Source organism: Pieris brassicae, chromosome 6 (assembly GCF_905147105.1).
Source record: "Pieris brassicae chromosome 6, ilPieBrab1.1, whole genome shotgun sequence".
Taxonomy (NCBI): Eukaryota; Metazoa; Arthropoda; class Insecta; order Lepidoptera; family Pieridae; genus Pieris; species Pieris brassicae.
Window position 1 is genome coordinate 17,471,770 of NC_059670.1, and position 25,991 is coordinate 17,497,760.

At 31.4% G+C, this 25,991-nt stretch overlaps 1 protein-coding gene and 1 long non-coding RNA gene across 10 annotated transcripts in view; one reads left to right on the forward strand and one right to left on the reverse strand.

Annotated features, from left to right (window-relative positions):
* The window catches only part of LOC123710695 (SH3 and multiple ankyrin repeat domains protein 3), a 124,234-nt gene that overhangs the window by 64,033 nt on the left and 34,210 nt on the right, over window positions 1-25,991 (reverse strand). For 5 of the 9 annotated variants that reach the window (XM_045662785.1, XM_045662784.1, XM_045662782.1 and 2 more), the window contains exons 1-3: window positions 24,566-24,758; window positions 9,145-9,301; window positions 5,865-5,882 (exon numbers count right to left, since the gene is read on the reverse strand). In XM_045662785.1, coding sequence (XP_045518741.1) covers window positions 5,865-5,882; window positions 9,145-9,288 — 162 coding nt within the window. In that variant the 5' untranslated portion in view covers window positions 9,289-9,301; window positions 24,566-24,758. Of the gene's footprint in view, window positions 1-5,864; window positions 5,883-9,144; window positions 9,302-24,565; window positions 24,759-25,991 lie in introns of those variants that run through there. The other 4 variants (XM_045662786.1, XM_045662788.1, XM_045662783.1 and 1 more) reach the window with 2 other exon arrangements.
* Window positions 14,070-16,692, forward strand: LOC123710696. Its single transcript, XR_006753853.1, has 3 exons — window positions 14,070-14,140; window positions 15,306-15,355; window positions 16,375-16,692. It is a non-coding gene; the product is annotated as an uncharacterized LOC123710696 (long non-coding RNA).

Here is a 25,991-nt window from a genome sequence, read left to right on the forward strand (position 1 = left end):
TGTACTATTCGACTTGTTAGAAAAATTCCAATCATAATTTTTGTGTCGTACATTTTTGTATAGAGAAAATACACATAGAAGCGTATAAAGTTAACAGTAAATAGAATTTACTAAAATTAAATAGAATTAATTAAAAACTATATGAATGAAAACGTTAAAATTATATACTAAAACCGAAGTTAGATATATATATCTTGGTTGCTTGTGTTTCTGCTTTGATTTCAATAATGAAGTTACGAAGTTTGAATTTTGTAAATTAACAAACTTTGTCAACGAATTAATCAGCGCAAGTTCGAGAACAAATAATTGTTTAACATTTTTGACATTTCTTAATTTAACGCGTATAGAATATTAATTATTTTTATTTATATTAAGATATAAATTAGATTACATTTTTAGTATTCGTGCAGCTAGTTATAATAATTCTATATACAATTAAACAATACATAATAACCAAAAACTAACGCATTATAAATGCACATACATAAAACACAGTTGACATTTATTATGAAGAAAAAAAAGGTAATAATGTAATTGTAGCGGGCAGGTTATAATTTTTTTTAGACATTTGCCAATATAACATAAGGTATCAAATAATCTATACATTTGATTGCTTTTATCGTAAGTATATCTATTTAGCTATTAAAATATGATTGAAAATTTATAAAATTTATGTAATTTTTTTCACAATGGACAGTTTCTCCAAGAAAGCCCCAAATCAGGGGTAAGTTGTTACATCTTCGGGGAACGATGTTACAGTAGATAAATAAGCAAAATCACCAATGATGAATATTTTTTTTCATTATTTCAAAAATTTATAAACAAAAGAGAACACTTTAAACAGTCTTCAAACATTTATACATGCATTAAACAGCAATTCCTCCAGCAATTAATTGAGTACAAAATTGAATACCACCAAAAAGCGTGATATGAGTAGGTACTGAGCCACAGATTGCAACACTTACTGTGATTATATTAAATTTATACATTATATTATGATATATATTTTTCATGTTGCTCGAACTCTCGTCACTTGCACGATCCATTCTCTAGGATTGAATATTATTTTGCCTCCTCAAAAGCATTCGTTTAACATCTTAACTATTAACAATGCAAAATACCTTGAAACGATTAACGGGGCATACGTACTCATGTTGTGTTTGAACAATAAAATTGAATATTTAAATAATTTGTATATATGCGTTAGAGGGACCTAACTTTTTAAATTTGTTCTAATTTTCTTTTTAATAATTTGTATTATTACCTTGTAGGTTATGAAAATTGTAAATACAAATTATACGTGTGTAGAATAATTAAACAATTCAAGCATTGGTACATAATAATATTTATATTCGTTAAATCTAGACAATTTTTGTTACACATTTACGAGCCCAGGCTGTATATTTTGCTTATTTCTGCAGATTTTCTTAGTTTCTGCATCAATTTTCTAAATAGTCGGAGTTAAGCGCGAGAGCTAACCAACCGCTGACACATTTAGCTTAGCATTTTCATAACATAGCATTCATTTAGCATTAAATTATTGAATATCGTTTATTTAACGCGATAATAGTGTACATTATATTTTGAAACTATTTAAAACATCCCCACAGACCCAAGATCGTACACTACCAACACATTATTTTGTAAATATATGGTAAAATCACATACGTGAGAATTTTATCTATATTTATCATTGTAAATTAAACGCGGTCGCGATATATTTTTTCTTTGGCATACGATCCAATTACAGCTGGTAAGTGAAATACATTGAGTAGTGGTCATGTACGTGCTTTTTGACCGAGTTAACTAACTCGTTTTAACGGGAGATCAGAACCAGATCGTTACGTAAGCACAAATCTGGGACTCTTTGGAAATACGATAGTACGATATAATGACATTGAATTGGCTATTATTTTTGTGTTTGATGTTACCATCCATAGCGTGTTACTCAGATTTTTTTTAATTAATTATTTTTTCCGTTTGTAATATATATGATGAATGAAAATCCAATGCTTTGATGAAATAATTATAAAAACCAACTTTTAGAGTTGGATATGAAACAAATTAATTATATTAATCAAATTCTTTAATAAACCAACAATATTCTAACAAAAATGCTTCTTGTCAAAATTCAAGTGATTAAACAAAAATCGTTTCTCTTCCGACAGACTGAAAAAACTCTCAATATTACAATTAAATCACATATAATTATTTCTTTACACATACAATATTTTTATTCGTATAACTCACGAAACATCATTAGATCGTAATATTTTATGAACAAATCGTTATTTATACTTAAATTACTTCTTAATTGTATGCATTTACTTGTTCAATAAATGCTATACTCATACATAATGTAACATTCTAATGGTGAAAGAATTTTTCAAATCGAACTGAACTTAATATTACGAAATAATTTATTAACGCTCTATTTTTAGTCTGTTCTAATTCCATTTCATAATCAAGGCCTCTATTTCGAAGAATCGATTAATCAGTATTCTGGATCGGTCTAGGCTTTATAACTAGTCTGACGTGTCTAGAATAGCCATCGATGAATAATTTTATTACTAGTACCTCAATTTGGAGTAATTGTAAGTTGTGTCTCAACAACCTATTAGGCTAAGGGGTTAACTTTTAGTTAAATTACGTTAAACAAAGACTGTCACTGTGCAGTACTGATGATCTTATAAAATATATACAACTTACAGCAAGCTTTATTCCAATAATTTTGATGTTTTTTTATTTATTTATTGGGGAACTTTAAAAGAGTGATACAATCAATTTAAAACAAATATTAAGTTCACTATTTTTTAAGCTATTAACACAAAATGAAATGCATCAGAACGTCTTTTTTATCGGCAACTCCTATGTTATTTAATTATAATAGTTAGTTCAATTATTCAGCCATTTTGGACGGAGACAAATACAACAAATAATAAACTATGAAAATCGATCGACATGTTCTCGAGTTATAAGTATTGGAACGAACCCGACATAGTTTTATTAAGAAGATTATTATGAACAAATATCTAAACGGAATACTGTATTGATAAAGACAATCTTTGGTGTCAACTTGACAATTGATATTTGATAATTGATTGACCTAGCAGTAGCACAAAAGTTATTCTAATTGAATTTACCGCTGAATGATTCGAATTACGCTGACATGAAGGCAGTAGCCAAGGGTATCAGCTTTCCTTGTATCGATATTGTAACTCGATAAAACGTAATGTTAGAATTCATGAAGATATTTTGTTACACGACAGCGTGCGTGACGACCTTCGGGAAGCTTTTTCGGACTTAATATCGCAAAATTTGGAAGTATGAAGACTGAGTGTGGGACAAAATATAGAAAGTGTCGTATGATTATTTGATTAATTTTCAATTAAATACGTATCTTTATTTAATTTAATTGTATCCTTAATAATTCATAAATCAAAAGCACCGGTCACATTACAATTATTTTAATTATATTGTATTTTCAAAAAATAAGCTTTTTTGCTTACAAGTTTAATAAATTAAGTATTTTATAAGTTCAGTCACTTTCTGTAATTTCAAACAAGATAGTGTGTAAAAATTTGTAATGTTTTTTTAAGCTGAATTGGAAATATTGTTGTTGAATAAATTGTAGGTACCGTAAAATGTAAAATGATAGTTGTATCAACTGTCGTATGTACGTTCTCGATATAATATAAATACCTTGCGTTTTCCTAACAATTTTTACTCATACAAACATCGTTAACTCCGTTCAGATCATAATATTTTTTTACGTTATTTATTCTCATGCATATAGAGGATATGTCGAATAATCTAGGTACTATATAAAACGCAACAAATAAACCTTTATCAATATAATGTCTCATGTGTGAGTATTAATTTTGCAAAAATAACTCTTATAACATAACGCGACATGTTAACAAAGTATACAAAAACAACCTGATTTGGTACAGACACAAAAAGTTTACCTCAATTTTGTTTCTGAACTGCATTGATCCAACTCAGGACGTCCCTGTTTCAATCTAAAAATGGGACACGACACTTTTTTGTATGAAAAATACAAACATTGCTTGTAAAGTTGCTTTGTAAATATTACAAAGGAAAGCTGTGACGCGAAATCTGTGCATTACAGAACTGTAGCGAAGCCTATTTCAATGTAAGTTTCTAGATATTTTTTAGATTTACCAAGTTAGTAGAATACGTTCAAGATAAGTGGTTACAATACAACCTGTATATTCTAAATAGGTTTACGGGGTAATCCGATAACGAATTATGTTAATTGTTATGGTGTTAATTAGTCCAACAATTTGGTTGAATTATATACCAAGAAATCATACTACACACTTTAGTTTAAAGTCTAAAGACAGTTAAATTACCCAACGCAAAAGCAACTTTTATACGCGACTAAATCATACCGTCTCTCTTTGTAAAAAAAGAATAACTCGTAAACTATGCTAACGGAGATATGACTTTATGAATGCAAATTAAGGACAAACAGATTGAAACGCAACCTACTTAAGGCTCGATACGCAGGCTTCTCGTCCTACATCCAAGAATAGCCCGCGCTTATTGTAGCAGTCAGTATACAATCGCCATACGGCCTGTTACAGGGCTTGATTTAACCATATTATAATTTTTTATCTACTTTATAACAGCATATGTCACCTTTACAGTGTTAATGAAAATAGTAGGATTAACTCGACGGAACGTTTGATTTAAGACTTGCTACTAAATTATGTACACTAATGTAGCTTCTTCTCTTATTTTCTCTTCGTAGATTCAGAGTTCGAATTCAAGGATATAATCTTTAATATATGTCGTTTCGACGTTGATCCTTGAGGTTCATAAAGTGGAACAAAAAAAACAAACTTACCTTTGATATCGTATTTTATACATGTCAAACGAAGGTACACACATTTCAATGATTTTCATACAAAAAAGTATATATGTAACTATAAATCATGCTATTCTGTACATAAGTAACAGATTTGTGAGTGAAAATGTGATTTTCAAGTCTCTTATAGCCTTATACATTGAAGTTCTCCAAGGAGAACAAGATTAAGTAAGAGAAATACCATTAAGAAGATATAGGCTATGAATATTCTTATTCGATGTAGTTACAATCTTACTTCAGAGTCATTGACTAACTATTCGTACATAGAAAAATTAAAAATATAGGTTAAAATATAACCTTATAAGAGAGTAATTTTTTTACTAACGAAAATAATTTCACAACAAATTTTCAGTTTTTAAATTCTTACAAAGCACTTCCAATGAATAGCTGCAATAAATTAATGATGAGAAAAATCCTTCAACCCTGCTAATACGAAAATCAGCCAAACTGAAACGACAATAAAGAATCCGAGAGAAGGAAAGCAACCACCGAGTCATATTGTGGTGTATGGTCATGCTGATTGGCCTTCGACTGCGAATCAAATGTTGTTGACCGGTGCTTTTGAATTGAACTGGGCATAGATAAAAAACTATTGAATTTTTCTAGAACTAGAAGCAGCCCAGGTAGTAAAAGATAATGGATACAGGAGACGTTATAAACTTGTCAATTTTTAACATTTTTTTCAGTGAATTTTAATGTACTAAATGTAATGAGCAACCCTATTAAATAACAAGTACAGTTAATAATTATATATAATATATATTTTTATTGTTTTTAGATAATTTCATAATTATACTTCATTTACAAGTACAGGTTAGATTGTATTCGACAAGTTTAATTCAATCAATTACAGCAGTATCAATGTTTCGCAGTCGAAGCCTTACCGATGTCATGCCAGCATTCCTCAGTGAATCACATCCTGATTCATGCAGCTATTTACAGGGTTAACAGGGTTAAACAAAACACATACCCGGTACCAAGTGGCCACCTGGATCCGATGACACCACCGAAAACAAATACATATATAAATGGTTAATAATTGTTAATCGCGAATTTGTATAGTTATTTTTTAACCATAACTTTTGGGCTAAGAGTAGTTAGTGCTTTTACACTTGGGTAGTGTAAAAGTATAGCTTTAAAGAGAAGGTCAGATCAACAATTGATAGTTCAAAGCCGAGAAGACTAATTTGAGGTACAGACTATTATTAAGATGATTAATAATTAGTTTTATATATCATTATCATAATAATTAAAATCTACAATTGAATTTTATGCAATAAAAAGCACATAACTTTTTGTTTTGGCGATAAATTCTAAGTTTTACACATTATTCTATAAAATATATAGCAAGAGAAACAAAACCTTTACAAGATGCATCGATACACTTGGCATGTTGTTCCTCTAATGCAAAATTCCTGTATGTGTATTTCAAGCATTGAAAAAGCCTTTTAGAACTAGAAATAACAAAATTATATTTGCCAACTGGTTCAGAAATGCTGCATACTTCCGTTAACAAAACATAATTCTTCCACAAGAAATTTCATTATTTTTTAAATTATCATAGCTCTCTCCAAAATGTTTATATATTCAATATCATTTCTCAAATAGTTGTACTATATGTCTGTATAACCTCCAATGCATGCGCATCTTCAGGATCACGCTGTCTGGTCAGTTCTGCAATACCATATTGTTCTGGTTCTTTTACAAACTTGTCTGTGAGAGTAATTTAATAAAATAGGATCATATTGACAAAGTGAACCTGTCTATCTTCGCTACTCATTTGTGAAGCGTCAAGTTCCAATAACTAGCAAAGCTCATACAGTTAGTATGTAAATCGATCAGTTGGATTACTTCGGCGTGACCATCGGCCGGGTTTAAGAAATTACCGGCAGATAACGGTGAAACTTGTTCTGCCGTATTTGATTGTTTTTCCTAGAAACAAACATTGGAGCAACGAAGCCCTTCTAGAATAACACGTCATACTTTACACAGCGTTTATAGAAAATACCAAGAAGTCTAATAATGAAAAGTGTAGTTTATGAAATGCATTTTGCATATTTAAATTCTATTTTGTCATTAATTATTGGATTCGGAATATATCCAATCCAACCATGAGACGTCGGTTGTAATCTTACACATAATCGCTATTTATTTTTCATATTTTAATACACTAGTATTACTAAGTGGAAAAAAGAGCAATTTAGGGTAAGTGGCTTGAGCGTGCGCCTCTCAACCATGATGCGTGCGATGGAAACACGGCAGTGTACCAATGGCTATTTCTTTCAACATCCGCATTTAACACTCGTTCGTACATATTAAGTAAACCGATTAGACCCAAAAATCAACATGTGTCAAGCATGGAAGGCTGATCACCGACTTGTCTATTAAGTCATATATACAATACTATACAATTAATTTATTAACATTTCGTTACATTACAATTAAAAAAAATAACATAATTAAATCAACTGGCGGACTTATCGCTTTCGAGCGATATCTTCCAGGCAACCACTGTGAGTAAAGAAAATAAGTATTAAATTACATAAGATAGGCAGTAAGTGTAAAAATACATGTTATACACAGTTATTAAGACAAAACTAAACAGGAACAAAAAAAAAACAAACTAAACTAAAAAGATGGGACATTAAAAAAAAGAATTAACATATTAATGTATTCTAAATAATTGTTATTATTTTTATACCGGGGTCAACATATAAGCAACGCCAGGAGTGATATAAGGCACAAATTTGTAAATTCTTACGCATAATTTTTTCTTTTATCGAACGGCTTCGAAAGTCTGAGTTTGTTGTATTTATAACAATTCTAGTAGCGCCTACGCGATTTGCACAATATCTTGTTTTAGTGCTAACATCATATAAATACGGAATAATACTGTTGTAAATAATAAATCCCTACTGGCCACAGATTTCTAAATCGTTAAAGTGACTCTAACACCGGTCATTTTTCTATCTCCTTTACCATACGATCCAATTACCCACAAAAAATCTTATGCTAACAATGCAATGTTATTGCTGATCATCATTCAACGAATACGTGAATAATATTTTAATTAGTAATTATTTTTTGTATGTATACTTACACTAAGATAATTCCAATAATAAATCTATTCAATAAACGCGCGGCGTCAGCTACTACTGCAACTGCATTAGCAAAAATCACAATATGCATGAGCATTGCTCACATAATCACCAACAATTACCTATAATTGTAAACAACCATTGCTGTGTTGAATTACGCAACGTAGATTAGGTTGGAAAATAATTGAAAAGCAAGCAATGTATGTCGTTTGCATCAATACACTCTGCAAGTGGCAAGTATAAACTGTCGTCAGTCTTGTTCCGCCTACGTTTGCGTGGGATTATGGATAAGCTGTTGAAAATTACAAACTAACTTTTATGATTCAGGGTTAAGTATATGTCTTTATACATTTAGATATTGTATCAATTTCTAGGAACTACTAATTTGGATATGTACATAAGGTATTTATTTCTTAATACTATTTTTTGTTGTGGATGTGGTGCATACGTATTCCTTTGATGTATTATTTAGATCAGAATAACCTTACTAAGCACAAATGTGTGTGTAAAAGTACACAAAATTAATCTCAAATAAATAAAACAAGATTTTGCGATTTTTCAACAAGAAATTACATCGCGTAAGCAAGTTATGAAGGTTATCTTCACTAAAATAATAATATGTTAACATTCTGACAACAAATTTAATCCGACATTTTTTTAATTATTATTATTGACTTTAAATAAATGAGAAATTTTGTTTACGTTATGTAAGATGACTAATATTCTATTTGTGGTTCAAACCTCTAAGTTTCACAATTGTAGACGTAGAGAAGAAAAATATTTTCATTACGCAAAATAAAAATAAGGTAAAGGAAATAAGATTGAAAGGAAATATGTATGCGTAAATAAACAATGTAAAGTAAAGGGGAAAAATTAAATAATGAAACTATGTAAAAGCAATATAGTATAAACATTTTCGCTTTCATCTACATTCAATGAGGAAGTAGACGTTTATTAAAATTTAATGAGTCATTAAATTGTATCATTTAACATTAGCGAAGCATTGTTTCAAGCGATGTAAATCTGTAGATTAGATTTACGGTAGATCACCTTAAATTTATTTAGAATACAGCCCAGGTCCCCGAATACCTGTCAAAACAATTATTATTTCTGTTGGAATGCACAGAACACAGTTATGAAATGGAATAGTACCTTGGGCAAGGCGGCGAGGCACTGTTGCTTCACGTCCCAGACGAGTTGATCTCGCGTGAACTGCAGGCTTTTTTGCACGTTGAGTTCTGGCACGTGCACCCGCACTAGCAGCCAGCCCTCGCCTTCCAAGCACTCCCCCTCCATTACTTTACGCCATCTGGAAAGAACAGTTAAAGGTTAATATTGAATCTTTAAATAAACGTAATCCTTGATTATACACTTATCACATAGTATAGTCATATGATGCGAATGGAATATTATTTTATAGTCAAAAGTATAAAAAGCAATAGCAAAGAGTTATGTAGGATACAAACAGGAAATAATATACCGAAATTCAAATACAGTCAATCGATCCCATAAAACAAATAAGTATATACCAAAATATTCTGAAACATAGGTTCGTCTTTAAATATAATCAGTGTTTGTCGCGTATTTTGACATTTTCTACAATTTATTGGTTACATGTATAAAGCGTTCTTTGTCTTAAAATTTTAACAAGTAGCGTAAATAACTTTTTGTTTCGAAGTTAATTTGATTTATTGCAAACCGGTCGCCATGTTTAATTTACTATCTGGATTGTCTAGAAGCACTTTGGCGCCATCGTTTTTTAAATTCGTACTTGACACGAACTCAAACCGGACGCGACTAATAATCCTCGCAGAATAAATATTTTTATAACTACGGTCAAAATCGATATCAAGTAAGACGCTACATTGTTTATTTATGGCCCAGCCACTCGTGAAAGTGAAAGATTTATTATTATTCTATTATCTTTTATAGATAAATTTGGTATTAAACTTTGTAAGTACACGTACAAAGTAAAAGAAGAAATGTTCACTGTTTGTCAACGTAAAAAATAAAATACTTTTCGATTTTCTAAGTCCACAGCAGAACTGAAATTAGAATGTATTCAAGTTCGTCTTTCGTTTCGATATTTTTATCAACTGCGAAAATAAAAGTTTACCCACAAAAAAACTGGCTTCCTGATTTGTTATTAAAGATTATAGTTGCATAACACAGGTGTAACTTACAAGCTATAAACGATAACCTTATCAAAGCGTCGGCCGTTCCGCTGATAATAAAATTCTTTCCGATAAAAAGTTCTTAAAACAGAAGTTTTCTTTCAATGTCCTTGATGTTTTAAAGCCATCTAAGTTTATGTAAGATAATTTATTTATTTGAAAAATGCAAACATTTTAGGTACATATTTTGATTTATGTTTTTTATATTTCGTTACCCTAAATAAAAAAAAACAGGTAACCGAAAAAACCAAGTAACCGGCGGCCATATCAAGCGATTTTTATTATTAGGAAAAAAAGATACATTTACATGTAACACTAGAAATATACTATCAAAGTTTTGGACTAAAATGAAATAAAGCATAAGAGTTGTTGAATTGCATAAAGACTTATTCACGTTCAAATACTTTAATCTGTTAAAAAAACTACAGTACGAAGAAGAAAGTTGTCATCCTCCTTTAACCTGTCTTAGTTGTTATGATCTATTGATTTACTAAATATTGGCTTATAACTAAGCTGACAGTAATATTTTCGCAGTCACATCATATTTGTATATAAATAAAAATGAATATATTTTTAATATATATACTTCAGTGATATAACTTTAAGATAATAACTACTAATTACAAATTAATTTCATACAATTAGGGTCACACTATCATCTCTTATCACGAAGAAAATGGGTGTCGCAGTACAAAAACGTTTATGATAACATAATAGGAATATTATCATTATACTTCCTTAAAAGGCACAGGTATTACGTAAAACAACGTAATTTAAATAACTCATTTATTGTTATATAATGTATAAAAAAGCACTTAACGATATTAAAACTGTCTCAATGTACAATAAATATGTGTGAATACTGGAAATGTAACAGTAAAAACAATAGATAACATAATCTTAACTATTAACTAAATTATCTATTAACAGTGATTATTTTAAAACTAAAACTTTATATGATTCGTTAAGTTTTACATGCACTAGAAAGCTTTTATTTTAAGGAAATTCTTGTTCATTGCACTATTTCATTTATTTCCTAAGAACATTTAAGACTAAGAGGTCAGTAAGAGACAACTGTAAATAGGTCTACATCGTAAAGTTTGAATACGCCTACAAAAGTCTGTACACTGGTTTGATGATTTATAGGCAATAATTATGCGCAATGTAAATATGTCTTAATGTGAATATTCCGTACTAGAAACGCTGCTTCTTGCGTACCACATATAATTAGCACAATTTACCAAGATTTATATTAATTTCTACAGTTAAAATATACGGTATGCGACTTGTTACCCTTTTTCTGGCCTTCAGAGAAATATTTAATGTCAGTCATTGGTAATTTAATGTACAAGGCTACGATACAATTAAATTGTATCAATAACTTGAAACATTTAAAACGGACTCTAACTGGTTACCCTTTTACAAGTGTTGCGGGAATGGATGGAAAAACACATTGGTCGCAAATCTCGGGATTGAAATCCTGACCTCAGGGTAGGAAGTGGTTTGTATGTATTTCTTTAGTATTGTCTTTTGTTAAAATAGCTTTTACACATTAAGAAAAACAGTTTTTGAACGGATTAAAGCTATACATCATACATAGCTTTAATCCGTTCAAAAAGTGTTTTTGTTAATGTATTTCTTTATTTATTGTATATGACAGATACGTGTTTTATCATGCCAGGTATGAAACAAGTGGATTTTACTTCTGAGTCAGTGATTCTTTGAAATAATGCTATTTCCATGAATAAATGACTAAGAGCAGATAATAAAATATAACTGAGTTTCAATCATGCGTTACGTTAAGGCAGTTCTTGTATCTTCAGTGGCTACCCACTGAAGTATTTACGCTCCAATTCGACTTAGGGTCCTTCATGAAAAGAGCGTACCAATTATTTAAAGGCCGGTAACGCACTCGCAAGCCCTCTGACATTGAGTGTCTATGATTACTTATCATTAGGTGATACCGCAACACTTTTCATAAAGACAATAGGCATAAATTATTTTTTTATAATTTTACATTCAACGTATCGTATTGCAGAACGCATCCTATACAAATGTTTTTAATGATACTTAATTAAAAAGTAATATTGAGGAGAAACTTCTAAATACTTTATACAACAGGTATCTGTGAATTACACATTGCCCAATGTTTATTCGTTTGAGAATTTTAGAAGCGTCAATTGATTGATTCAATAGAAAGCTGTTAATGTTAGTAAAGTTGAACATGTTCCAATTCACTGATATAGAATTTCTGTATTTCTATTTAATATTACATATAATCTCTTGTTAACAAAACTAACCTTCACTTTTAGAACTTATACTAATAAATGTTAACTAAACAATTATTGTGTTATTTAAAGCTTTTATAATAATCTCTCTTTATAGATAGATAACTTCTTCTTCATTAAGTGACTCTCGTCAACATCCACGACTGTTTTAATGTAAAGTGGGAACAGACCGTGATCCATGTGGTATCAAATTATTATAATTATCAATAATTATAATATTATATATCAGTATAATTAGTTATTATTATTTTCTTATGTAGCCACGTACATTTCAAGGATCGCTATGCTCGCTTAAATGTCATTGCTTGTGGCTGCATTCATGCGTTGGGTTGTCTCTCTCTCATAAGTGTACATTGTGTTACCTATATGAATAAATTATTTATGACTTTGACTCTCCATTGGTTGTTGGCCGTCAGTCTCTTGAAGCGTGTCTTGTCCTGAGCCTGATGCAGCAACTCATCCCTAGTTGCAATACCAGTCCACTCTCTAACGTTGCGAAGCCGTGATTTCTTTCTTCTACCACCTCGCCGTTTACCCTTGATTTTACCCATTATAATAAATTTACGGAGGTGGAACCGGTCATGGCGCAACACGTGGCCCAGGTACGCAACTTTCCGTTGTTTAGTGAATAAGTATTTCGATATTTCAACTCGTTTCCGAACCTTCTCGTCAGAGACCTTCTGGAACCAGCTTATACAAATTGTATTCAGGAAAATCGAATAATGTCAGGTGGCAAACTGAATAACCACTTACGGTGGTTTCCAGTACCACCTGTTCCCGTTTGTTTCATATTTTATTTATATTATCACGCCTTTTACCCAAAGAGGTAGGCAGAGGATGATCTGACGCTTCATCCATTTGCATGACATTCACCAGACATGGTCGTCGGTTACGGGCACTTTACACTTGACCTTTGCCTAGTACCTTCTGGATTTAGTCCAGGTATGTACGACAAGGCTTGGATAGACCCGACTTCACCATCTTGTATATGCAACTTATTAACCGCTCCATATTTATCCGTTTTACATGGCCAAACCACCTAATACTACCCGTACGATACAATAATACCCCATTTGAAGCGCTAAGCATTATATCGGCTCACCTCTTTTTCTATATCCTTATATTTACCTCTACCCTTAGAATTATAGGTTCTTTACCAGGGTGCCCCGGAAAAGACCCCTAGTTAGTGATGAGGCCGCCCGTTGCATCCCTAATAATTTATGTAACTTGTTTTTATTTATAATATAACGAACGAACAAATATAAATAAAGATAAAAAATCAGTTATAAAAGGATATGTAATAGTTTAAGGTAAGTTATATCGGTTATATGTATATATGTCTCCGTGAATTGGTAAATAACAGTGTAACAGATACGATTTTAGAAGTAGCAAAAATTATTTACTTAAGAAAAATGTTAGTCATAAGTACGCATGCGCCAAAATATATTATTATGCAGAAACATAACCGTCATTCTTATAATATCCAAATTTTAAATGTTTTTTGAACTAACAAAAAAGACAATTTATTTACCTATTACCACGGTGATGTCATCCTCAACGTTGAACTTGACATTGTCTACAAGTTTACGTGACTTGATGCAATTTTTATTGTTTTAAGAGGTTTGGTCATGGTTGAAGGAAAACTGGAAGCGATAAGCTTTTAATATTTAACGAGTTATAAACGAGGTAATTTAAACTTATTAATGTTTTATTTATAACCTGTCATATATCGCTCTTGACATTTATTCTTCATCTTTCTCAGTACAAGATTTCGGTCTTATTAAAATTCGCTTACAATGTCCTCTTAGAACGTGTTGTTTCCGTTAAAAGTAATTTTACACCCAGCGGCAAAAAAATATTGTTACACATGAAGGTACTTACGTATACGCCACGGCGGCAAAAATTCTGGTAACGATTTAGAAATCCATCGCCCGAATTTGATAATAAACCCTAACCACTTTCACGTGCTGGAAACAGTTATTTAAATAAAATATTAATATACTAACCTAACCAAACAATAAATAATAATAGGGTTTTTGGACAGTTCCAGTGCCGTGATGGCGTTAATACGTGTTAGCTTCTAATATTAATTTAATTAAATTCTAAACATTTTTATGAAACATATTCTTAAGAATCTTGCTACAAGTGCGCATGTGCAATAGTTATTCATTTGACTCGTTCGGTTGTATAAAAGAGGTTGTGACACATGCGCACAGGCCTTTTCTTTGCACAAGTTTGAAGTTATACAGTTCACGTAAAATCAGTGAAGTAAATTATAGTGAATTAAGTCATCATTCAAGTGTTTAATTTCCTACCCTAAGAACTAAATCTAAACTAACATACGTAAAACCCACATGAAAAATCTTTATACGTTTCATTAAGGTATTAATGGTAAAAGTATTTGTACTTAAAAGCTATTATGTTTACCGATTATATAATATGCTTTAGAGAGTGTAAACGTATTTTGTTTAATATTCTCCGAGTTGTATATAATTGTTTTCAATTAACGTAATTTCAGAGTATACTGAAAACAGGCTTGTACTTAAACACATTTTAAGACTCAAAGTATAATGGAGTTGCCAAAGTTTTGGAATTATGTTAAATGAGAAGACATTAGGTCTCACTTAAAAACAGTTGTTGCCGGAACTTTGTCTACGTGGTGTATGGTAACAAAAACAAAAATCACCAACATTAACTAAACACGTCGTTTTTGTTTAACAATCTCGCTCCTACCCACTATAGAATACAGTATCGAATAAAATGCGGGTACAAGGTAATCTTTTTTAAGTTTGTTAAACCAGCTATACATACGAACCGTTTCTATTGGTATAATATAAACCAATTGTTTCAGGTTGAGAAGCATCTAAAAATGGACAGAGCAGCAGAGCGTCGAATGGCACAGTAGGCATTCTGTACTAAATACACTATTAAAGATTATAATAGTATCAGAATCGTGAGATAGGTCTCGGCCTTGCCTGACCACTAACACAATAAGATACTTCATAAAATACCAATTGTTAATATCATGCCCTTGCTATTTCATTTAATCTGTAGGCACTTACTGATAACATACTAGAAATAATTGTGTTTTAAGTGTGTAAAAGCTACATCGACAGAGGAAATTTTATGTCAAAATAAACAAAGTTAAGTAATAATTACCGTGGCGAGTATCATGGTGGGTAGACAGTTTTTGCCTCGTTCAAGGACTCGTAATTGTAATTTTAAAGGGCCTAGAAAGGTTATGAAATTTGTTTGTTTTAGTTGATAATTCTATTAATTTTACATTTCAATTAATGAGTTTTATGTCTCTCGATGCTATAATTAAATTCCTTGAGTTCCAAATATTGTATCTAATTAAAATAATTAATTATAGACGTGTAATTTCTTTTTAATCACTTTATTATCATACTATTATGATACTACAAAAATTTACTTATCATATATCCTTATCTATTCAAATACTTTACTTAAATCGTATCTTTGAGTGCTAATTAACACTCTTATTCAATCACATTAAGTTTGAAAATCCTTATAAAAAAAAGTTTAAAATAATTGAAGTAGGCACTTATAATTCGTACCGACAAAGTAGATAATATATTGTAACAATTATTTCAATAAAAATAATTGTAAAAAGCAAGCAAGTTCAGAAAAACATATCTACCATCCTTAACTTAGGTATAACAAGTCTTAATTTAATGTTTTATGTGTTATATCCATAATACAACCACAATTGTCTCATTGCGAGAAATTCCTTTAAGTTGATTATTTTTAAAAATTGGCAGTTTTTTAAAAATATTATTATCGTTATTTCGCTTATTTAGATTCAGTTCCTCTATGAAATCAACATCCTCCAGTCTCTTATCTACTTCCAGTTATTTAAAATGTACTTTAAGTTCTCTTAACTTCATTCGTCTTTTCAGCTCCATTATGTATTAAGACAAAAAGCTAAGAGCGTGAACCCAGAGATTTGGACAATAAATTGAATCGTGACGAGCCGATCGGGTCATTGTACTATCCACCTGCTAATGAACTTATGTTTGTCAAGGTGATGAGAATGTTATGTTGCGAATTGCTTCATCAAACTTCCATTGAGAAATTACAATATAACACTTTTTGTTCGCACAAATGTAAGCAGCTTGGAACCAGTTTCATTCTAAATCAATAGAAAGAAAACAGGACTCATATTACATAACAGAATATTTTATGGTGTTTAAGTCTGTTACATAACTGACTCGGTAAAAGGGAGCATAAAATATAGTAGGAATAAAAATGACAAAATTGTTGAAAACAATTTATAATAAACTAAATAACCCCAATTAAACAATCAAACCACTATATATTCAATTGTGCAGACAGTCCTTTACTATGTTCAAATAATTAAAAAACCTCTTCTCCTAATGAAGTACAGACCGCCTACAGTGAGAAACTTTTTGAGTTTAACTAACATACCTGTGAGACTTCAAGCAAAAGCAAAAGTACTGAAATTTCAAACTTGTTTCTTATGAGGACTGAGCTGACAAACTTTCGGTATTCCTAAGGAAATGTTGAATTTTAATTAAAAGTTAAAGAACGCCAATCGCCATACAATCAGCGTAGCTAATATTACAATAGATATATAATGAGCATACCATGACAAAATTGAGTATTTAATGCCGGGAATTTAATTTCCTTTAACGGTTTTTTCGTGCAATTATGAACACGGTCTTGTAGTTTTTCAAATAAATCACATTTTTTAAAGCTTCAACAACAAGAATAACTGCTAAAATACTGTTCCCTACCATCCGCTATAATTAAAATTAATTATTTAAGATTATAAAAATTACGTTTCGATAAGTTTTACAAATCATGCCGTCCGAATCAAAAACATTAATATACATCGTAATATTTGTTGTGATACTTCGCTTATACTTTTCATTATACTACCAAAATCAAACTATTTTCTAAGAACAAATATACAACAAGTTATTATGTACAATAATATCTATGGAAACCAAAAAAAAGTACAAGACAATATATTAATCTAAATGACTATATTCAGGCTTCTATTCTAAGTAATAAACTTGTATGCTTAAGGTTGTTGTCGAATGATAATGGAGACTATGAACTGAGACCTTGACCTTTTCACTGTCATGAACAATCAAGATCAACTATTAGAATCTTTGAATTGGCATAATAGGCCAAATTGAACGCATGATCGTAATGAACCGACCGATATTCGAAGGATATTATTTGGAGGATAGCCTGTATTATACGTATAGATAATGAGAAGTGTTGGCCTCTCATCCCTGCGTCGTAGTTTGATCCCCGGCTGTGCACCAGTGCTCTTTCTGTTTATGTTTAACACTCACTCATATAGTGAAGGAAGACATCGTGAGGAAACTGGCAGTCCCAAAGTAAACCGCGTACGTCAGTCACAAGGCGGATCTACTTCCCTATTAGACCAAATGATCACAGAACAGATACAGGAAAGCATGAAAACATGAAATGTTAAAGCGTCACAAAATTATATTGTTAACGCTCACTCTCTTTACTTATACGACGTTTTTACGTTATTTATACGTTTATCTGTTTGAGTATATACATAATCGTAAATAGATTTTTATATCAAAATGTGATGGTATTTATTTAGTATACACGTTAACATAACAGGCAATAGTAAATAAAATAAAAAGTCAAGGCAACGATCAAAAATTCTTATCATCATAAAGCGTTGTTAATCAATGTCGCCACTGAAACTTGGCGCATAAAATACTGGGCAATTTCTTGAGATTAATATCGGAATGATAGCTAGTCATTTGATACCAATCGCTCTTTGAACGAAGCCGGTTGGAATAGTCAAATCGCATTATGTAAGAGACATTTGAATGTTTACTTTATAAACAATTAAACGATTGCAATGGATTCATTACTTAATACGGAATACAATTAATTATAACATATATAAAAATTCACTAATATATAATAGATAAGTTAAATATATTAATATTTCTAGTATCTCATTCATTCCTAGATATCAGTTGCTCTTTTATGGCAAAGACCTCCATTTTCAGTTTCCTTAATATGGTCTATTCACCTTCTAAAGTACATTTACGCTTACTATTAACGATATACAATAGAAGAAATTCAAAAGAGTACTCTGTAAGCGTTTGTCTACGAAAATACACCGTAGATATATTCTATAGCTTTTACTACAATACTTCAGGAATTTACTTACAGGAGGTAATACTTCCGAAGTTCCTACTAAGGGCAGCAATGTTAAATATACAAAATTCCGGTATTTAGTATCCGTTCTCTGTTCAAAATATAATTCTCGGCAATTATTTCTAAAAACCTGGTACTACAACTCCTCTTCTTTCTTAAATAGGTTCGATTACCAATGTCAGATTTAATCCTCTTCGTGACACAGTCTATCCGTTTAAATTAGTTCGACCACTGAGACAAATATAGGCGAGATATGGAAGGCGCAAATCGCGCGAGTATTCACTGAACTGAACTTCTTGTCTGTTCTCATTGTACAACTACGTACTTGCGCAAATAAAGTAATTGTTACTCACAGTTTGTAATCAAGATTGTTTCATGCGCACAATATAAAAATTACTTTCAAATAAAAACAATTTGCATAGTGTTATTAGTTGGAACAACTTTCTATTGACTGATCAGATTCGACATGTTCTCATTTCAAATTCCCCTTAATCGATCATAACCTAGCTGACAGCTCGTAAATGAATTGTCGCCTTCTTAGAACTGTATTTACTTGACTTTGTTCAATATGAATGATGTTTTTACATCGATAACATATTTCCGGATGCGCGTTTAAAATTTTGTATACATCTTCAAACCTAGGCTTCTTGAAATCGATCGATAACTAAGCATAGAACTTCGTAGCTCAGTCACAAACGTACTCTTAAATATAGATAGCAAACTGCATATACCAAGGTAAAATAAATGTTACGTTTATTCGTTTTTGTATTCATTTTTTCGTCGAACTACCTAGTACACCACTATTTTTTGTTGAATAAAATTGCTAAGCTATATGTAAGGTCCGGGTTATATGGTAATTTAATTAAGAATTTGCTGCTAATAGCAATTAGATTCAGTAGTTATACACAATTGAGCATTGTCTATCTGCTTAAGTAGCGTCAAAGCATAGCTTACGTTCCGGTGCCTTAGTGTCAACGTAATGTGTTAATTAAAAATCTTTGATAAATTAGAAAATTATTGGTCGTGCCTTTCGAGATTAGAAACTGTTGTAAACAATTATTTTACATATTACAGAAAAATCCGATAACCTCTTCATTCGGTTGTTTTAAAGTCGTCAAACGGACAATGCCCACCCCTACTCATTTATAGTGTTCAAATTTTTTGCTGGTGAATACAATAAGACTTCACTGATCATCTTTTTTAGCACTCCGGATAAAAAATATTACAACCACTATTAATAATAATGTTGGAACAAAGCAAAAACCTTAATTTCAAACATAAAAGTGGACTTTTAACCCGGACTTGTAGTTTTTCTTGTATAGTATCGCTTATGCAATAATATTGAATAAAAAACAATTGTATAAGCACGTGCACAGATAAGTACAAATGTATATGTGGATATATATATATATATATATATACAAATGAATCCCTATTTCCCTTGGTCACGGCATCACGCGTGAACGGCTGGATTTCGCTAATTATTTTTTGTTGTGTTTGTTATTGTCAGGACAAGGCTCTTATGAAAGAAAAATTAAGAAAATTGCGCAGAAAATTTAAGAATACTTAAGCACAATATTATGTAATCATGACTTTTGTAACAATAGCAATTTTTAGTGCATAGATAGCGCTTTTCCAATACAAACTTTTTTCATGTAACCTTATGGCGTTTGACATTGACAAATACGAGCCGCAAATATCGTCAAAGAGGATGTAAGAAAAATGAATATCGTTTAAAACAAATACTTCGATCGGAGTTATTATATTGATAAAATACATATAAAATAATTACAGTCTCTAATTGTTTGTAGCATTGATCTTGAAAATCTATGTTTTTCATATGGGTAGTTATATGTCGCCTGTTCCCATGTCGGATCAACAAAACTATTTGTATACGCGACATAAAAACAAACAAATAAAATTATATATCATAATTCAGTTTTAGTTAATTATACCAATTCGTAATCAATATTCATAGTTAAGACAGGACAACGTCTGACGGGTTTGTCGAGACTAAATTATTTTTTAAGCAAATAGCAGTTGTAACATTATCCATTATCACATTCCCTCAAACAAAATCCTTTTATTCAACAGTCAGTAAGGGGAGGAATTACAGGTGGAGGAGGAAACCGCCGGCACCTGTCCGGAAATCAGACAGGAAGTGGCATTCGCAGCTCAGCTTTAATTGATAGCGATTCGCATTTCACATGAGGACGAGGTTACTCATTACTGAAACAAATATCGGAGTTGGTCATGTGGAAACGAACGTTCTGTATGTATCGTAAACTGCGTAAGGCAGGCACATTTCTGAGGCACTTATCATTTTTCTTTAGCCATTATCAGCCTTCAAGTCTGAAGTCATGAAAGCATATCAGTTTTCTCACGATATTCCTTGACAGTACGAGCTAGTTAACCACAGAGCGGGGCACGTAGAAACTACATTACAACAAAATGACCTTTTTGGGATAATTTATATATATATTTTCATGGGACCGGAGGCAGGGTCAATTAATAAAGGGCTATCCGTAGCGCATGGACGCCTGTAACGCCGAAGATTTGTCCTAACCTTTAAGAGTATGGTTCGCTCAATATCTCAATGAGAAATGGCACTACTACACAACAAAACACCCAGGTGTTGTTAACAACTTTTTACGTCCACATATTAATATATATAACAGTGTATAATAATTTTAAAAAAGTAGCCTTTTCGAATGTTTTCCTTAGCAACTTTGCATTTTGTTCAATTTAATTATTACTACACTTAAGTTTGGCGGAAGGCGACCCTGCCCTCATTACTATGAATTTCTTAACTTACATTCGGTAATATTTCTCGTGTAGTTAATAAGACTTTAGGAATTCATGTCACCCATTCAGCCATTATTAAGTAAAATTCAGACCAGTAATTGAACCGACGTTGACGTAACAATGTGATTTATCACACGCACTAGGATACTGGGTCATACGTGCCGGCATCTAATGAACAGCCGCATACAATTTACTGGTCCATTATTGATTTGTTCTCGTTAAATTTGGTAGCTTTTTGTAATAGTAATTGTTTGCTATTCAATAAATGAAAATTCGTTGGGTTAATAGTATTATCATTTGTTTTGCCAACTAAAATAAAACACTAACGCCACGATATATAACAAAGCCTCTTATATTGTTTCGCACCTTGATTTGTAAGTGTTTAACCTCAAATCCTAAATAACACCAGGAAATTGCAATCAAAAGGTATTTTGTAGCCAACCTGGGATGTGTTCGCTTGACACCGTAACATTAAGATACATGAAATATTATGTGTAGGGTATTAAAACTTTGTTTTCTCCCTGTTTGTTTTAAGGTTTTCATTTTTGAATAAAGTATATTTCTTTTTACTCTTTAGTTCATAAGTAATTAAAAATTTGTATTGTAGTGTAGCCCTTAAGGCACAAAGGTTAAACCCCTTAGCGGTTTTTAGTATATTCTGTACGTTTGGTTTTCTTTTTTTCAATATTTTAATCATTTTGAATTTATATGAAAAAACTTCTAACGATTTTGCCATTTCACATTTGTGTTCATAATCTACTTACAATATGGAATGGGGTTATAAAGGAAATAGGATTACAGTACATTACAACACCTTGCAAAAAGTGTGTATGGAGCCGTCGATCATATTCTACACACTTCAAAAGCTCGGTACCAGCCGTATGTTCCTATATCGTACTATCAACAGGTACAACAACACTTCGCCGTCGAAGACCAGAAAAGATCGGGGCGACCGCGTGCTATTAGAACTGCATAGCCAGAATTCAGGAAGCAAAGACTTATCTTATACTTAAAGACTAATAAATATGTACGTATAAATTTTAATATTATTATGTATCATACTTCAAACATATATTTCAGGAACTGTCACCCGGGTTATGTGAACCACTGAGGCTCAAAGGTATTATCTATATATATATATGTGATAGGTGAAAATTTCCCTTAGAAATGGTGATGATAACATGGTGGTGAACACCTTTAGCGAACAAAACATCAAACATAAGTTTTATTTTATCTAATAGTTAATTTACAAATTGTGATTAATAATAAAAACTGTTAATAAGTATTTAAAATAACTTAAATAAATATTAAATTACGCAATTTGTTTTAAACAAATAATATTAATATCCATTATCATTTTATTCCATCCGTTTATAATAGAAGCAATAAATGTTTATAGAAGTCTAACATTATAGGCGTTACACCGTAAAATTGTAACACTTTTTTATCAAAGCTACTCTAGTAGGAATTTAAAGCCGATAAAAACAATTTGAATATAAATGCACAGGATATCACCAATTAGGATTAAGATAAAATTTTATTGTTGATTAAATTGTAACAAAACTAATTGATAACTATTTTACGCTAACAAGAATAAAATCGTTTCAAAAGATTATGTCAGCTTCCTTTATTGTCAGGTATTAGAAAACATAACCAAAAATGTAAGAAACCATTCATGGTTTAGGCTAATGGTGTCGTACGCACAGTGTATGAATATTCAGTATGAAGTTCCCGTCATCAATGCAAGCAGTCTAATTTAAATCCCTTCATTAGTAAAGTAACACGTACTTTGCCCACACTACGTCAAACTTTGCCATTAGATAAGAACCTTAATAAACAGTATGAAAATGCGTTTGTGAAGGTAACCAAGCTAGATGTGGCGGTCGACCAACACCAAACGCCACTGGGATATACTCACAAACTCACCTCACGCAATTCTAGCTTGACCGCCTCTAAGATGCTTTTGCAGTCGTATTGCATATTAAGGGGGGTTCAACCGTATAGCCATCTAGTTCATCATAGTGAGGAAGTATTTTTAAGTTCTTAAAGAGAAATATCGATTCACAGGTTATCGGTAACGATCACCATTCTTGTTTAACTTATAACATACGCAATACCTAACTATAATAAATATTATTATAAAGTGTGACGAGTGCGACAGAAATGAACACGTTAAAATGTTTTGTTGGAAACTCGACAAATAGCGACTAAAATTTGGCTCCGGCTATATTATTTTATCATTTAAATATTTTGTTTTTATTATAACAATAAATTAAGATCGAATAATATTTTTTTGATTTTATTTCACCAAAATGTAGCTTTTATGCCTATTTAGATATCACCTTATTAACTTGAGTTTAAAGTTAATTAAAATCTGAATGAAATCGCGTCATGTCTAATGTTTACGATTTTGTAATGAGTTGAGAATGCCTCTTATGACCTAATAATTTCAAAACAATTAACAAGTTTTAGTAATGTAAAAAACACAAAATTATATAATACGCATCAATATTAATGCAATATTCCTCAACGAAAACACAGGATAACATAACCTTGAGTAATATAAAGAAATAATCGTTACTTAAAAATGCAAACGTGTTCCCTTCTCTGATCTGCGATTAATTGATAAAACCTTACCATATTAAGAGTGCTGCGCCTAGTTCAGTCCATGCCAGTTTGACCTTTATTATTTCATTCTTTGAACAAAATCGCAAGTCCGGTAATCGACAACATTATGAACTCAATATTACTGCCCTACAAACTATTTTTTTAGATTTTAAGGTATATTATATATTTAATTACGAAATTTTCTTACGAATTATAGTTTGGAGAAAAATCTTGAAGGATTTTATCTAAATTAGCATAGCATTTACTCGTTAAAGGAAAAACTAATCCAAAATACGTAAACTACTTTCATTATTAGTACGACAATTTAATTTTTTATCAACCTGAAGTAATCATTAGGTGTTACTCACTGAAGTAATTTACATCGATACAGGTTAATTACACTCAAAATTGATATCAAATAGCAAGGTTGACGGAAATTATTTCTGATAGGTACCGAAACCGGCTAGAAATTGAAATAAAAATTGTATTGCAACATACCACAAAAATCTTTTCGGATAAAAATCCAAGTGAGGCGCACTAAATATTATAAAAAAACTTGTCACTAACACATAGATCACAATCCACTTAAGTTTTCACAAAGTGATTTTATCAATCGCGTTATATCCAATTAGCTGTTTGCAATTCGCGGGAATTGTTATGTCGTATGACGCACAACCTCTCCCCTACACTTATCATACGCGACTGATGAGCGGTGAATTGTGATTTGTGAACTGAAATGACTGTGTGAGTTGTGAGCGGTGAGCTGTCGTTTGTCATGTTTGACGGTGTCCGTGTCCGTTCTCCTTGAACGACGAACGAGACGAATCTTAGAACTTGATAAACTGTTTTACTGATATTGTTGAAACTTTACAGATGATGATATTTTGCAAAGATTTTAAGTAAACCATGTTGAGTCAGTTCTTAAAATCTTTCTTTATTACATTATTGCGTAATGTTGTTTGTAAAGAAAGTGAAATTGTTATTTAATAGTCGTAATTTTTTGAGGTTCTCTTTTTAGTAGAACCAAGCATATTTTCAATCTTTAAGTGCGCTTCATGACTTAAAATATGTTAAGACTCAAGACGGGAGACGCCAAAGCGAGTAATAACGTTGACCCAGAGACGCAAAGCAAACAACTGGCGGCAAACATCGTTGAATTTTCACTTGAAACGTCCAAATGAATTCTAACGCAGGGAGGAGCGCTTAATCGTCGTTTATTAAACTTTTTCAATTTAAAAACTCACCGTCAAAGGAATATACTTTATTCGATCGACTTCTTAAAAAAATGTGAGCCCCGTATTTCACGAGACCTGTAAATTAATATCTTTAATTTAAGTATTATATTAAATAGTAAACTATTATTGTTATATAAATAACTTTTGTCAGTATAAATATGATGTTGGAAACGGCTTAAGCACTAATATACATTAATTGTATAAATAAATTTCGCTTGTAGAAACGTGTAGCTCAGAGAATATTCAACTCTACTAAAGTAAGACTTACAATTATCAAGAATGCAAAGATTGAAGAGCCACAGGCGATAACGATTTTTGCCTCAGGTTTTGTTCCCAGTGCTATCAGTAGGTACAGACATTTGACCAGCTGGAAGGCATATCTTTGTGGTCTGACACCATTGCCTTCTTAGGCTTTAATCAGGAATTGCCATTATGGTCAGTATGGTAATAGAAAAGCATCAAATTATTAATACATTTGCAATTTTCGGTACATAATATAAAGATAAATATGAATTACAATTTCGCAAACATTTCCGTGACGGTTTCTTTTCTTCATCATAATTAGTAATAACACTATATTAGATTAGACAGATCGTTCAGCAACGATATAATTTTACTTTTTATATCTGCGCTCACAAGTCACTGCGTGACGTCATACCCTGAAATGGGCTTACGAAGTTATTCCGGCC